This window comes from Genypterus blacodes, unplaced genomic scaffold (genome assembly GCF_046128005.1).
Source record: "Genypterus blacodes isolate CSIRO-AG114 ecotype Tasmania unplaced genomic scaffold, CSIRO-AGI_Gbla_v1 ptg000046l_1, whole genome shotgun sequence".
Taxonomy (NCBI): domain Eukaryota; kingdom Metazoa; phylum Chordata; class Actinopteri; order Ophidiiformes; family Ophidiidae; genus Genypterus; species Genypterus blacodes.
Window position 1 is genome coordinate 323477 of NW_027466859.1, and position 15574 is coordinate 339050.

At 43.5% G+C, this 15574-nt stretch overlaps 1 protein-coding gene and 1 non-coding gene across 3 annotated transcripts; both read left to right on the top strand.

Moving 5' to 3' along the window:
* Positions 1–415: 415 nt before the first annotated feature.
* mtr (5-methyltetrahydrofolate-homocysteine methyltransferase) lies at positions 416–14430 on the top strand. Of its 2 annotated transcripts, XR_012963615.1 has the most exons (34): positions 416–508; positions 2056–2267; positions 3025–3114; positions 3242–3311; positions 3452–3544; positions 3719–3825; positions 3930–3989; positions 4929–5023; positions 5254–5354; positions 5454–5515; positions 5661–5728; positions 5923–6002; positions 6255–6367; positions 6457–6597; positions 6761–6946; positions 7046–7225; positions 7680–7796; positions 7936–8076; positions 8287–8376; positions 8540–8692; positions 8792–8899; positions 9580–9680; positions 9768–9835; positions 10089–10209; positions 10355–10436; positions 10599–10697; positions 11364–11439; positions 11527–11682; positions 11825–12024; positions 12441–12641; positions 13158–13350; positions 13443–13555; positions 13891–14289; positions 14332–14430. XR_012963615.1 is itself a non-coding variant. In XM_076149669.1 (33 exons), the coding sequence occupies exons 1-33, from the start codon at positions 466–468 to the stop codon at positions 13978–13980; spliced, it is 3810 nt and encodes a 1269-aa protein (XP_076005784.1). In that variant the 5' UTR covers positions 416–465; the 3' UTR covers positions 13981–14430. The 2 variants fall into 2 exon arrangements, 1 of the variants encoding a protein (XP_076005784.1); XM_076149669.1 differs by having other exon boundaries at positions 13891–14430.
* trnan-guu (transfer RNA asparagine (anticodon GUU)) lies at positions 2461–2534 on the top strand. The gene has a single exon. It is a non-coding gene; the product is annotated as a tRNA-Asn (tRNA).
* Positions 14431–15574: the final 1144 nt, after the last annotated feature.

Here is a 15574-nt window from a genome sequence, read left to right on the forward strand (position 1 = left end):
TCTGCTTACCTCAACAGACCTCTGACTCAGTTGTTGGCATAGTTAACAGGTTTGGAAGCAGTGTATGCCAATTACTAATGTCAGTGTTAACTTATTTGTGAAAATTATATTGTGGGAATTGTTTTTTTGTTTATGAGAAGCTTTGGCCATATTTGCATGCAGTACGTTCTCTGCTCAATGAACACCGGAGAATCAGAATTAACACTCTTATCCTGGATAACCTCATCCAGTTTTTTTAAAATGGAACTTCTTGGTTGAAGAACCAAAGTGTCCTTCACATCACATCACGTTGACTTTTACTTTGTCTTCTTTACTCTGTTTGGGGTGTTTTATTGCGTAGGGTAGAAGCGGAAGTTCGGTCAGAGTTTGTGGCGGGAAGTCAACGTGCGTTGTTAAACTTCTCCCCACTCTGTGTGCGGGCTCAAACCCTGAGCTCCCGTCATTCCAGGCTCTCCCTTTTCCAACATGGTTCCCACCAATGCTACCCACAAGCTCCGGGCGCAAGCAGGTAAATGCATGTTTTAACTGTGTATAGTTTGCCAAAGTTTGTGAGGTTGTTGTCCTTGGTGTTTAATCCAATTTAGTGCCGCTCAGTTGAACTGTTAAACTACGTGTGTGTGTTAGTGTGTCAGAGTCTGCCGACGAGCAATGGCCGATGTAACTCCCTAGTTTGTTGTTGTTGCTGCATTAGTGATGAGAGCTCAACAGGTCAGAGGAGCTGAGTGAGCTGAGAGGTTCACACTTAGCTGGTTGAAGAGTCACTTGATTACACATGACGGCCATTTTCATACCAAATACTACTTTATATATAGTGCAACATACTTGGACAAATGGTAAAGATATTCCTTTAAAAGTTATCTAGATGTTAATTGTTTTCAGCTATGCCTGCAACTGAAGCTGAGTTTCCATCACTAAGCTGTATTTTACGTCAGTTAATCAGTTAATATTTTCATTTTCATTAATTTCAAGTCCTTAGTAAAGTTTGACATTGTTTGCACGGTCTGTATGTAGACACAGTGGGAGTAGCTCACTTCTGTCAGGTTGCAACAAGAGAGAGTGACTGTGGAATGTGACTCAATCTTATTTCTTATATTATTTATTTTTTGTTAGGGACCATTTGCTAAAGTATTAAATTCACCAGAGGACAGATGATATGCACCAGTTCCGAAGCTGTTCCATACTTCCCTAGTAGCTAATTTCTAAAAAACAACGACAATACAAACACAGTAAAGTAAAGTAAAGAGTGTGACACCGTGCGTCTACAACATTGAACTTTTTCTACAATCTTCAAATTTTCTGAGATACTGAATTTGGGGTTTTCATGAGCTATAAGCCATGATCATCAAAATGAAAACAAATATAGGCTTGAAATATTTCACTTTGTGTGCAATAAATCTATAATATATCAGAGTTTCACCTTTTGAATTGAATTACTGAAATAAATGAACTTTTCAACTACATTCTTATTTATTGAGCTGCACCTCAAAGATAACTTGCACCAACTAATCTAATATATTAATGATAAAGGAATAATAAGTAAAAACAACACATTGACAGCAAAAACCTTGACATATTCACAGTGGTAATGTTACTGTTTCATATTGTGAGAAGTCCCTGAGGTATTAGGAAGCACTGGCTGCCAAGTAGTTGCGGAACCTGAATCCCGGTGCTTTGAAGCTGGAGGCTGAAGGAGCTTGTGCCTTTTGGCTGAACAAACTCCTCATCCTCATTGCCCATTGGCAAAAAAGTTATTGACTTGAGCCCTGAGCTCACAGTGTGTCAAAGTGCAGCCATGCCTTTTGATTTCTTCAGGGCCTTCACAATTTTGCCAAAACACTGTATTGTATTAATATTTATGGATCTTTACCATTTTATAGTCATTTTATAGTATATAATTATGTACTAGATGAAGTAGAAGCATTCCTCCTTTTTTCATTTAACTAAATAAATTCTCTCCTTTCTGATTAAATATTCACACACCTTTATGTCTTTGTGAAGTTTTTCTGCCTCATTCTAAACAGCTGTCTCCTTTCCTGCCTTTCAATCTCTTTCTAGACTCCAGATGTCTATTGGAGGATGAGTTACGAGCGGTGCTGCAGCAAAGGATTATGGTCCTCGATGGGGCCATGGGTACCATGATCCAACAGTATCAGCTGGAGGAGGAGGATTTCAGAGGAGAGGAGCTGAAAGATCACCATCTGCCTTTAAAGGGCAACAACGACGTCCTCAGCATTACAAAGCCCGATATCATTTACAAAATACACAAGGTGAACAACAAACTGCAACAGCACTCATTCACAATGTGGGTTCAAAAGGGGTCAAAGCCCAGACGAAGGGTTTTATGCTCTACTAAGTGAGCGTGTCAGTTTAAGGGTGAGTTTCCCTGTCAGCACTGCCCCTCCCCCGCCTTTGCTCTGCTGTGCAACAAAGAGCTAAGTGTGTCCAGGACAGTGGGTGGATGTCTCTGTGGCGCAATCGGTTAGCGCGTTCGGCTGTTAACCGAAAGGTTGGTGGTTCGAGCCCACCCAGGGACGTGCAAGCTTTTGATTTCCTTTCTCTTCTGTCTTTTTCTCTTATCCTTCTTTGTGAACTCTTATTGTTTACACAATGAATGTTATTGCCAGTGAGCTCTCAACTCAACCAGAGAATGTCGCTGTGTTGAGTGGAAAGCAGGGTTAACTTAAAGGAGAACAGTAGTCCCTGGGTGAGCTCAAACCACCAACCTCTCAGTTAACAGCTAAACACACACACACACATTTTTCACATATACCATCATAGAGGAGACAGTGCAGTAAATTGGTTTTTATTTACCCATAAGTCACAAAACATGGCCAAACAGCCTTGGTGATGATATCTGTATTATGACTTCATTCATGTATAAGTAAGCACTCAGCTTTGGCTTATGAGCTTCAGTACGAAGCCCTAGAGAATATCCTGCTCTATTATGGATAACCTCCTACTTGTTTGGATTGAAAATGTTTAGTTATTTTAAGGAAACATGCATTTTCTCTTCTGTGTTTACAGGATTACCTTCTGGCCGGTGCTGACATCATAGAGACCAACACGTTCAGCAGCACTGCCATCGCCCAGGCAGACTATGGACTGGAAGGCATGGTAGGAACAACAGTCTAATACAGAGTGCTATTAAATACCTACACTTTATTATTGTCATTGTTATTTATGAAGCTGTGATGAAGGCGAAGAAACTGACTGATTGTGTTTCTGTGCGTTTGTTGTGCAGGCGTATCGTCTGAACAGAGAGTCGGCAGAGCTGGCCAGGAGGGCTGCTGACGATGTAACCAAACTAACGGGTGAGCTCATCCTTTTTTTGTAAACTGAAGGAGCTTGTTGCGTAACATGTCTCGTGGAACTGTGTTGAATTGGAGAAATGTGAAGTAACTTTTCACCCAGAGGTCAGTTTGTGTGACATTAACATGTATCATGTTAACAGGTAGTAAACGGTATGTGGCCGGAGCGCTGGGTCCCACAAATAAAACTCTATCTGTGTCACCCTCTGTGGAGCGACCGGACTACAGGAACGTCAGTAAGTTTCAACTTTTCTCTTTTCTTGAACACGGTAAGGTTATTGATAAAGGTGGTTCTACTCCGGCAGTCATAACAAGAACCGGAATGCATAATAATGAACCAGCATGGAAATGAATAGTAAATGCTCATTATTTACTGAGGCCTGTTCTGTGTGTCTGTGTGTCCTCCCTAGCGTTTGATGACTTGGTAGAGGCCTACTCAGAGCAGACCAGGGGCTTATTAGATGGAGGAGCAGACCTACTGTTGGTTGAAACCATTTTTGACACTGCCAATGCCAAGGTAATACTCTTCTGACGGTTCACAATGTCTGTCTTCAAACAATTTGCCCGGTGAATGCTCCAAGTCCTGTCTACATTCATGCTGTGACTTTTGTTTCCTGACAGGCAGCTTTGTTTGCCATTGACCTGCTGTTTGAAAAGGACTATGAACGAACACCAATATTTGTACGTATCAAATGTCTGATATTTTAGAAATTATGAATGACGAGTGCTTTGAATGACTTCATGTCCAAAATGTTATGAGCATTTGGTTAAGCCCTGCTTTTGTCCTTATGTGGGGAATTAGGCTAAACGCCAGAGAGGAAAGTGTCCAATGATTGATGAAGCAGCCCAAGTTAATAGATAGTACCAGCTTCACTTTCTTCACAGCCACTGAACTTTAACCCTTAAACCACAGCCACAGCATAGCCAAGTAGGTCAGAGGCCAAGGTAGCAGTAAGTTATCCTGAAACGGGAATGTTGAGGATTCAGTGTAGCTTTTCTGATTGTGATATCTACGGCACTAGACATGCTGTGCGTTTCCTCCTACAAACAACTACAAGTGAAAACACAGGCAACAAATTAATAAGAAGCCATCTAAGTACATTTTAAAGAGATGCCAACTAGGAATGACATCTATTACGCAGGAGAAAATAAAGAAAACTCATGAAGAACAACAACAGTAAACTGGACTGGAACTCAAACTCATCACAGGTCAACTAGACAAACAAGAAACAATTATGCAGGGAATCTGATATCAGAGGCAGCATCCAAAACAGGAAACACGGCGAGAGACATTTCAGGTCACAAGGAACTGAGAAGGGTACAACAAACGATGATCCAGCAGGGGACAAAGGAAAACAGAACACAACTTTTTTTGAATCTGGGATCAAACAAACCCACAAAGGGGAGACTCCCCACAAACACAGCCAAACAAAGAGGGAGGTGCAGACAGAAAAGCAAAGGCAGGAACAATATTATTTAATCTGTCATACAGTGCAAAATACATTACTGTCCAAAGACTTCCAAACAAAATTCTATATAATATACTAATCTTAAACGGATGGTGAGTTCTGCATTGTGTAGCTGAGCAGTGTCAACACCGTTCTCCTCGTTTTTTTTCAGATCTCGGGGACCATAGTTGATCGGAGTGGTCGCACTTTGTCCGGCCAGACGGGGGAGGCCTTCGTAGTGAGTGTGTCCCACGCTAAACCACTATGGTGAGTTAGCAGTCATTCTAATTGTCTTTATTATGACTTTGAGAGCATGACAGTGATGCAGTCCTGTTACTGTGTTATTCTGAATTACAGTTCCTCGATAAGGATGTTCCTTTCTTTGTAGCAGTATTCCATTTATTAAATTCTTGATTAATCAATAATTACTTCAGGGTTGTTCATGATTGAGTAATTGAATTTTAATTTCTTACTGATTTTGTCGTTCCGTGTCGTAGTATCGGTCTGAATTGTGCCTTAGGAGCGACTGAGATGAGGCCGTTCATCGAGGCTATTGGAAAAAGCACCAAAGCTTTCATCATCTGTTATCCTAATGCAGGTAAACCAGTTAAACCCTGACATTCCCCACTTGGTGAGGCCCATTGTTGGTCATCTACTGAAGGTCATCATGGATCATCTGGATGTCTTTTTCTATTAGGTCTCCCCAACACCTTTGGAGGCTATGATGAGACGCCAGAAATAACCGCATCAAATTTAAAGGTTTGTTTGGATCGGTTGTATCGGACAAGATATCATCGTTGTGCAATCAGATGAAGATAGTAAAACACTCGATATCAATCCGTCTGCCTGACTATTTCTGTTCGCAATTGTCTTTGGTAACAAATGTGTGTGTGTCTGTGTGTAGGAGTTTGCTGTGGACAGGCTGGTAAACATCGTGGGAGGCTGCTGTGGGACAACTCCAGCACACATCAGGTCAGTCATGTACGATCACTCCAGTCACAGTACGAGAAGGAGCAGTGTCGGTCTGTGTAGTATTACGAGTGGAAATGATGTTCATAGTGTCGGTTTTGTTTGATATGACGAGGCTGATGCTTTCTTTTATTATTCTTTTACAATTATTATCTCAACGCACCACTCTTCCTCGGATGTTTGTCCTCTGACCACAGTGCCATATCTGCAGCAGTTAAACACTGTAAGCCACGTCTGCCTGTTGCTGACATTTATCAAGACTACATGCTGCTCACAGGTAACTACACCTATTCTTGTCTGTCTGTCTGTCTCTCGCTTTCTCTTTCTTTCTTTCTTTCTCTCTCTTGTTCATTTTATTCATCTGCTGATATATTTTTTATATTTTCCCACCTCTGATTTGTATGGTTTTTGGGAGGCCTTCCTTGTCTTCCTGGAGAGTTTTGGGCCGGGTCAGGGACAGTCTGTCGTTTGACAAGTGAGAATCTAGCACTCGATTGACCCATGAAGTTGAAATGTCTCTGATTTCTAGGGTTGGAGCCTTTCAGGGTTGGACCTTACACCAACTTTGTAAACATTGGTGAGCGCTGTAATGTAGCCGGCTCACGCAGGTTTGCTCGGTTCATCATGGCAGGAAACTATGAGGTGAGGCAGATTTTTCCTTTGCGTTCTAAAGAGAAAAGTATTTATTTCACTTAGTTTCACAAAGTGAATGATTCCGTAATCCTATCCAGGAAGCACTAAGCATCGCTAAGGCCCAGGTGGAGATGGGAGCCCAGGTCCTGGATATTAACATGGATGAAGGGATGCTGGAGGGACCAGCAGCCATGACCAGATTTTGTAACCTCATTGCTTCTGAGCCAGACATTGCAAGAGTATGAAATTATATGTTAAAAGAAAATGAAACATAAGCATCCATCCATCATTTGGTTTATCATATCACATACTTAAACTTCTGTATGTCCTAGGCCTGGTCATATTTCATTTTGCGTGGTTGTTTTTCACTGTGGTGTGTTGTTTTTGTCTTATCCTCCATAGGTTCCTCTGTGTATTGACTCATCTAACTTCTCAGTGATTGAGGCGGGGCTGAAGTGCTGTCAGGGGAAGTGTATCGTCAACAGTATCAGTCTAAAGGAAGGGGAAGAGGAGTTCCTGCTCAGAGCCGCGACCGTGAAGCGCTACGGAGCTGCAGTGGTGGTGATGGCCTTTGATGAGATGGGACAAGTGAGGACACAAACAGGCTCTATCTCACGCACACGCACACGCACACACACACACACACACACACACACACACAGGCTGACATCTTTCTTTCTTCTCTAGGCCGCAGATACAGAACGCAAAGTGGAAATCTGTACTCGCGCCTACAACCTGCTGGTCAGCAAAGTGGGATTTGACCCCAATGACATCATTTTCGATCCCAACGTCCTCACCATCGGCACTGGGATGGAGGAGCATAATGAATACGCTGTGAACTTCATCAGGGCCACCAAGGCTATAAAGGTAACGTCAGTATCCAGTAGCACTGTACTTGATTCAAATATTACTCACATATTTTGAAACACAAATCACCCTGAGAAGGTCTCGCTCCTGGTCCAAATGACGGTGTCCAGATGAAAACAGGATAGGCGTGGTTTAGATCTCCAGGCGGCACTGTGAAGTTATTCTCATACAGAATCACATGACTTTGTTTATCTGACTCCATATGATAAAATTACCTATCGGGACAAACTCCAATTTGTGTGGTTCTAATTTAGAAGGATTGCCAATTCCAAGTCAAACAAAGACTTTTAGGATTCTGGTATTATAATAGAAATAAATAAATAGAATACTTACATCTCCCATTACATTACCGGCCGGATAAATAATTCTATAATGCGTCCTGGTGGAGTTTGGGTGCTAGGAGCTAAGATACTTCCATGAACTTGTGTGTGTTTGTGCTTGTGTGTGCGTGTAGGAGACATTGCCAGGGGCCAGGGTAAGTGGAGGACTGTCCAATCTGTCCTTCTCTTTCAGAGGAATGGAGGTGATCAGAGAAGCCATGCACGGAGCGTTTCTCTACCAAGCCATCAAGGTACACACTGACACCTGGTGAGCAACATGCAAACCACTAAGTGCAGCACATGAGGGTTTATGAACAGCCTAACAAAGTCACACACACACACACACACTGAGCCGCACAATCAGTGTCATTAGTGTCGTTCACATCCCAGGACGGTATGGACATGGGGATAGTGAATGCTGGAAACCTGCCGGTGTACGATGACATCAATAAAGAGCTGCTGTTACTGTGTGAAAACCTGATCTGGAATAGAGATGCAGACGCCACGGAGAAACTACTGGCCTATGCACAGGTATAGATACACACACTCAACGCACACACACACACACACACACACACACACACACACACACACACACACACACACACACACACACACACACACACACACACACACACACACACACACACACACGTGCACCGTGAGCCCATACAGACACCAAGCACTGGTTATGTAATTATGGAGGAAAATCTGAAACCTCGCCCTTCCCACTCTATACAGAATAATGCAAGAGGCGTGAAGAGTGTGGTCCAAACAGAGGAGTGGAGGGATTGGAGTGTGCAGGAAAGGCTGGAGTATGCACTTATAAAGGTAGGATGACGAGCCCTATGTCCAATGAATAAAATAGTTTAAATTAAATCAGGTTAAGTTGTTGCTAAGGGAGTCTCTTTTAAATACAGCCAGACTCTCATTTTGTCCTCTTTCTTTTAAAATGCTGCTGCTGTGATCTTGTTGTCTGTATGTTGCTGTGCAGGGAATAGATAAGTATGTGGTGGTAGATGTAGAGGAGTGTCGAGTTCAAGTCGACAAGTACCCCCGACCCCTCAACATCATCGAGGGCCCCCTGATGAACGGCATGAAGGTGGTGGGAGATCTCTTCGGAGCTGGAAAGATGTTCCTGCCACAGGTGCAGTGCCTACATTGACATCCTTAATCAGTTGAGAATCACAGTGTTATTGCGCATGTAAAACTTGATTGTGATGCAAGGTCCACTGTTGTTTTCAAGGTGATTAAATCAGCTCGTGTGATGAAGAAGGCAGTGAGCTACCTGATTCCCTTCATGGAGAAGGAGAGGGCGGAGATGATGGCGGCCTCAGGGTCAGTTGAGGAAGTGGTACGTCTCCTACAAAATACGTGAAATGTGTATGTTGTTCTATTTTTCGATATTTATAACGGTTTGAAATTCCAGGTTCGTTTCCACATTTGTTCCAAATACATCCCACATGCCGTTCATCTGAGAACTTCTGACCCCACATTCCTTAATTTCCTGTTTGTCATGCACGCAGCATCCCCAGTGCTGTGTGACAGTTGTGGCAGTTACAGAATGTCAATTTGCTGCTGTGTGTTCCCCTCCAGGCACATAGCTTCAAGGAGTTTGATTGATTTTTGTTGAAGCGCGGTGCTGGGCGGACAGGGTGCTATGAGGAGTGTCATTTGTTCCATGTCAAGTGTCAGTATTGCTATGATTGTCCTAGGAGACCTCCTTTCTGTCTGCCTGTGAGGAGTGCCAGGCTTTTATATTTGCTTGCATATCCAGCGCATTAGGATCGTAAAGCCCTGCTATAAAATCTAACTTTGTATTGTTCAGATTTAGTTTACAGCCTTTGATTGTACTCAGTGGTCATTTTGGAATTTGAGGATAATGGTGACGTATTATTTTCATGTCCTGTATGTAAATTGAAGTGGAGGATATTTCCAAGAGTAAAAACATTACAGCAAACCAAAATACAAAACTGTAGAAAATCTGCTTCCTCTTCATGCTGCTCTTCTTTTCCTTAATGTTTTCCCATGCAGGATCCATATCGGGGCACCATTGTTCTGGCTACAGTGAAGGGAGACGTCCACGATATCGGCAAAAACATTGTAGGTGTCGTGCTCGGTTGCAACAACTTCAGGTAAAGCCGGAACGATGCCCAGTAATTTCCTCAATAGTGCACGTGTCGTACGAGTATGTTGAGATGAAGATTTGCGGTTTCTTTCAGGGTGATTGATCTGGGTGTTATGGTTTCTTGCGATAAGATCCTCAGAGAGGCCATCACACGAAAAGCAGGTACCATCGTGAACCGTAACTTCTCCTTTCTTCACTAACGGTTGATTGAGAAATTGTGATCTTGAGCACAGACTGGGATTTCCTGCATGATATCTTCAGGTCTTCTCAACAGGTCATGTCAAAGCGTTTCTTATTGAGTGTTTGAGTGCTGTTTAACTTGAATTAGTATCTTGTGAGGTTCTTTGTACGCAGCATTCATTAGAAACATTAACAACAGTAGTGGTTTGGATATTTATCTTTTTGTTTTTTGCAGATATCATCGGTTTGTCTGGACTCATCACCCCCTCTCTTGATGAGATGATCTATGTAGCCAAAGAGATGCAGAGATTGGGAATGACCACGCCACTGCTGATAGGGGGTGCCACCACATCCAAGTAGGCTTTTCTGTTTCATGTGGAAATTAAGATTAAAGTTAAGAGTCGTAATGTTATTGGATTATATAGAATGACCAATTATATCTAAAAATATTATACAATCCTCTTCTGGCACAGCTGTTTATGTGTGATCTGTGTTTTGTAGGATACACACAGCGGTGAAGATCGCACCACGATACATTTCCCCTGCGATCCATGTGCTGGATGCCTCCAGGAGTGTGGTTGTGGTAAGAACATCTAGAGGGGTTAAAATGAACAGTCGTGGAGTTTAGAACCAGTACTGGTATCTGATATAGCGCCAACATTATCACTTCTTTGCTGAGAATAGTCCAGTGAGTGAAGGATTAGACTGTCCTGTTGTGAATACTGTTTGTTTCTTCTTGTACCAGTGCTCCCAGCTGCTGGATGAGGCTGGGAGGGAGGAGTACTTTGACGACCTGAAGGAAGAGTACGAGGATCTCAGACAGGACCACTATGACTCCCTGAAGGTATTGACTATGCGTGCTTTAACACCTCTTGGGGAATCTGTGGTGGCTGCAGGCGTCTCCCCTAGTGATAAGATAAAATAAGATAAGATTAGTGGAATATAGAGGAACGTGCAAGATTGTGTGGGGAGGCACTAGCTCAGACGGTAGGGCTTCCGCTTGGGAACCGGAGGGTCGCCGGTTCGAGTCCCTGCCGAGGTGCCCCTGAGCAAGGCACCCCCAACTGCTCCCCCCCCCCTCTGTAATGGGTGGTAATGTAATGTAAGTCCCAAAAATGAGGAAAACCGAGACCACTCTCTATAGCATTGTAATGTGATGTTTGGCAATCACCAGTCAACCCTAACGTAACTGATTAGACAACAAAGAACACATAACGCAAATAGAAAAATAGCTAAAGGCTAGAAAGAGAGAGGGAGTTGCTGTTGCTGGCTGCCGCTTGCACAGCATGGATTTGAATATACAAATATACTGTAGGTAATGGTGCAGAAAGGAGAGGTGACTACTTTATATCTATGTTAAAGGATATGTTAGTCAGTAATACTATTCCCAAAACTGACTGAGGTGTCCCCCCTTCCCCAAATATAGAAAAGCCAAAGCGGTCCCAGCGGTAGTGTGTATTGTCCTATTAAAATGAATTTGCTCCACTGTATCTCTGTTGTTTGCCTGCAGGATCGTCGATATCTGACTCTCTCCCAGGCCAGAGAGAAGGGTTTACATTTAGACTGGCTTTCTCTTCCCACGCCAGGTAACTAGGCTTATATAAAAGATATATGCCATACTATGTCATATAGCGTGGACAAACGGAATGATCGATGCTGTACGTGTGTTTCAGTACGTCCTACTTTCCTGGGCACCCGTGTGTTCGATCAGTACGACCTGAACGCCCTGCGGGACTTCATCGACTGGAAGCCTTTCTTTGACGTCTGGCAGCTGAGGGGAAAATACCCGAACAGAGGCTACCCGAAGATCTTCAATGACAAGACTATTGGTACTTGCTCAGCCTGTGTAGCATCTATCACCAGCCAGCAGAGGGCAGTGATGGATTTAATACTAATGGTGTCGGTAAAGATTTATGATTGAAAATGCTGAGTGTTGAGTAGTCTTATGTTTGTCGTGTTTGCTTCATGCAGGTGCCGAAGCTCAGCAGGTTTTTGATGACGGACAGCGGCTCCTTAACCAAATGATTGACAACTGCAGCCTGAAGGGGCGGGGCCTGGTGGGTTTCTGGCGTGCCCAGAGTGATGGCGACGACATCAATATATACGAAGGGGACGCCATACCAAACAGAGACGTTAAACCATGCTGCGTGTTGCACGGTCTGCGGCAACAGGTGAGGGACATGACATAGGCAATGGTTACTCAGAGGAACGGGTGTTTTTGCAGCGACAACAGAGAAATCACAGAGCAGAGAATCCATCCAAACCCTGGGTCAGCGACATAACATCCATGGCAACGTTGTCTTTGATCCGAATGCTATTATTTTGATATCACCACGTAAGAAACTAACAAAACAGTCTCGTGTGAGGACATGGCAGCCTGTTAACGTGTGAATTCTGACTTCCGGATAGGCTGGTTGGTTGCTTAATCAGTCCTTAATTTAGTTTGTCATTGAACGAATCTCTTGGTAAATGTGGCCATGTCAGAGTCTAGGGTAAACATGAGCCTCCTATGTGTTACACAGAGTGATTAGACGTACCAATGATACATCTGTGTCTATACTTATTTCTTCGTGTGTCCGTATTCTAGTTGGAAAAGGACCGTTCCAGCACCGAGCCGTACCTGTGCCTATCAGACTTTGTGGCGCCGGTGGACAGCGGCACGCAGGACTACATGGGTTTGTTCGCTGTGGGCGTGTTTGGAGCAGAGGAGGTGAGCCAGCAGTTCTTGGACGAGGGAGACGACTACAACAGCATCATGGTCAAAGCGCTGGCTGACAGACTCGCTGAGGTAAACCAACACACCTTCTGCCACCATTACGACATTATTCCATGATTCCAGCAAGTATTTCTGCAGGTCTTCAGCTTGAACACTCTCCTGGCTTCTTCTTCCCCACCCAGTTTGGGGGTCATGACACACAGCAGCAAATGTAACGTGTTGGTAAATGGCATCACGCGGCCTCATCCCATGTATTCATGAACGGCTGTTACAGGCCTCATTTGCATGTCGGGTAAGCTATTCATAGTCACTGATGAGTAAACTTATTTGAATACGGCTTTGCTCTGATCTCACACATGTAGGGTTCGCGCTGTGTCAGCATAGACTCCGCATTTTTGGAACATGCTGTTTTCACATCCCAACTGTCCCGTAGTCTGCTACTGGTTTTGCACGTTTACCAATATGTGCTATTCTTTCTGAAGCTCCTATGTGAGGAGTTTGGATGTGGTCACATGAACAGATGTTTGTAGAGAAGAGCAGACAGTCAGTAACCATTCTTATGTGTGAGTCCTCTTGCTCTTCCTCCAGGCCTTTGCTGAGAAGCTCCACGCTCATGTACGTAAGGAGCTGTGGGGCTACAGCTCTGATGAGACTCTGCAGGCCGCTGACCTGCACAGGATTCGATACCAGGGCATCCGACCTGCGCCTGGATACCCCAGCCAGCCTGACCACACGGAGAACACCACCATGTGGAGCCTGGCTGCAGTCCAGGAGAAGACCGGTCAGAAGACAAAGCAACACCTCACTGTGACTCTCCGCTTCATGCATCACACTTGTCTTTTTGCAATTGTGACCTTCTTTGTCTGTTTGTAGGTATCAATCTGACGGAGTCCCTGGCCATGACCCCAGCTTCCTCAGTCTCTGGACTTTATTTCTCAAACCCTGAGGCCAATTACTTTGCTGTGGGAAAGATCACCAAGGAGCAGGTCTGACTCTTCACCATCTCACAGTTTCATTGACTGCATTGGTCTGCAGGTTACTGATACTTTAAAACAGTTTGGATTTAAAGGACAAATAAACAAATAGTTATTGGTTCTCATGTACAATGAAATGGAGTGTAAATGGGACAAAGTGGAGGTGTAGGAGAGATGAGTTACTCTGATATGCTGCTGAACTGAAAACTCCACAGATCTGAAATCTACAGCCACTAAAAGCGAATGCTCTACCAACAGGCTAGAAAGAGTTAAAAGATGTGGTGGCAAGAACAAACAGGGTCAAAGCTTTTGCGACGGATCTGATTGGAATGTTCTTCTGTCCTCAGGTGGAGGACTATGCCAGGAGGAAAGAGATGAGTGTGGAGGAGGTGGAGAGGTGGATGGCTCCCATACTGGGCTACGACCCAGAGGCCTAATGGCACACACACGCACATGGAACGCCTGAAGTGTTACATTTTAGATGTTAAAGAGGCAATGGAAGGTCCAGGGGGTGTTTATTGTTATTTATCTGAACTCACTGTGAACGGCAGAAACATTTCAAACACACACACAAACACACACAGATGTTTACATGAGTCCTTATCTAATCATTGTTCAGTGAGCAGCAGTTTTATCTTTCAACAGCACAAAGGTGAATTGTAACAGATTTAGATGAGCTGATTATAGATAACATCAATAGTTTTATTATTTATTATTTTATGTCGGGTCAGCCTATTTATAACAGAGTCTCTCACTGTTTCCCTTTTAATAAACGTGGGTTTTTAAAGTTTACAATGCTGCTACAACTTCTCACCGTTTTAATGTTTTTTCATAGTCTTAAAACCCAGATGTGCTGCATTGTCTCATCTTTTTGGATTCAAAGGTGAATTGTGTGATGTTGCTTTTTATTTCTGTTAAAAATAACTCAAATAAATAACTATATTGTGTTTGCCATTATTACGGAGTGCAATATCTTCACTTAGACCAAATAGTCGTCCAAATATGACTTGACAAAAATCTATTTTGCATAAGTAGAGAGTGCACATGTTCACCAAGTGAGGCTACAGTAGACTAATTCATGGAGAAGACTGATTTCAGAAGAATGAGCCACACCCACTCAATTATGGAAAAAAGGGTTTGATTCTATTACATAAGTTGTTGGCCAAAATGTAAAAGTGGATATTACAGCACCACCATCAGGCCGACTAGTGCCAATGGCTTCTTCCCCAATCTGTCCAACCTGGCCACAAAGTTTTATTGAAATCTGTCAATGACTTTTTGAGATCCTGTCAACAGACATGCAGAAACCACAAGGTGTGAATTTATCATACAAATACAAATGTTTTCTTTTTGTTTCAGTTTTGTTATCAGTCTCACTTTTTCCCTGGTAAATCACTGCAAATCATTCATATTTGTTCTTGTGGGTTTAAAGAAAGAAGGAAGCGTTACATGCAGTTTGCTGTAGAGGAAGTAACATGCAATGTCTACGTATTTATTTATTTGGGGGTTTGAGGCTATATTAGTTTATAATGATTGTTTGATTGACCCTCTTCAAGTTCCATCAGTTTGAGGCTTGCGGGGCTGTAATGGCTGATATACCGCAAGTGGCCGCAAGAGGGCGCCGCGATCACCCGCCCTCCCTCCCGCACGCGCGCTCACACGTCCACACCTGCGCAGCTCCTCAGTGATGAGAGAGGAGCTGACTGCGCATAGTCTCTCTCTCTCTCTCTCTCTCTCTCTCTCTCTCTCTCTCTCTCTCTCTCTCTCTCTCTCTCTCTCTCTCTCTCTCTCTCTCTCAGACGCCAGTATTCCTTCGCAGACGGAAGCATCTCACCGGTGAAGCTCTTCATCATGGCTGAAGGTGAAGGAGAGGATGAAATACAGTTTCTGCGGACTGTAAGTGTGTCACCTTAAGAATGTCATCTTTCTTCCTCTTGCTTCTCCTGTGTTGCTTATGCTGTTGCTGCCCCGCTCTCTCTCTTTCTCTCTCTCTCTCGCTCTCTCCCAATCTCCATCTATGTATGTATCTAT

Coding starts and splice junctions, on each gene's coding strand:
- mtr (XM_076149669.1), top strand. CDS start 466: ATGGTTCCCACCAATGCTACCCACAAGCTCCGGGCGCAAGCAG. Junction 3,115..3,241: donor ACTATGGACTGGAAGGCATG/GTAGGAACAACA, acceptor TTTGTTGTGCAG/GCGTATCGTCTGAACAGAGA. Junction 13,351..13,442: donor TGCAGTCCAGGAGAAGACCG/GTCAGAAGACAA, acceptor GTCTGTTTGTAG/GTATCAATCTGACGGAGTCC.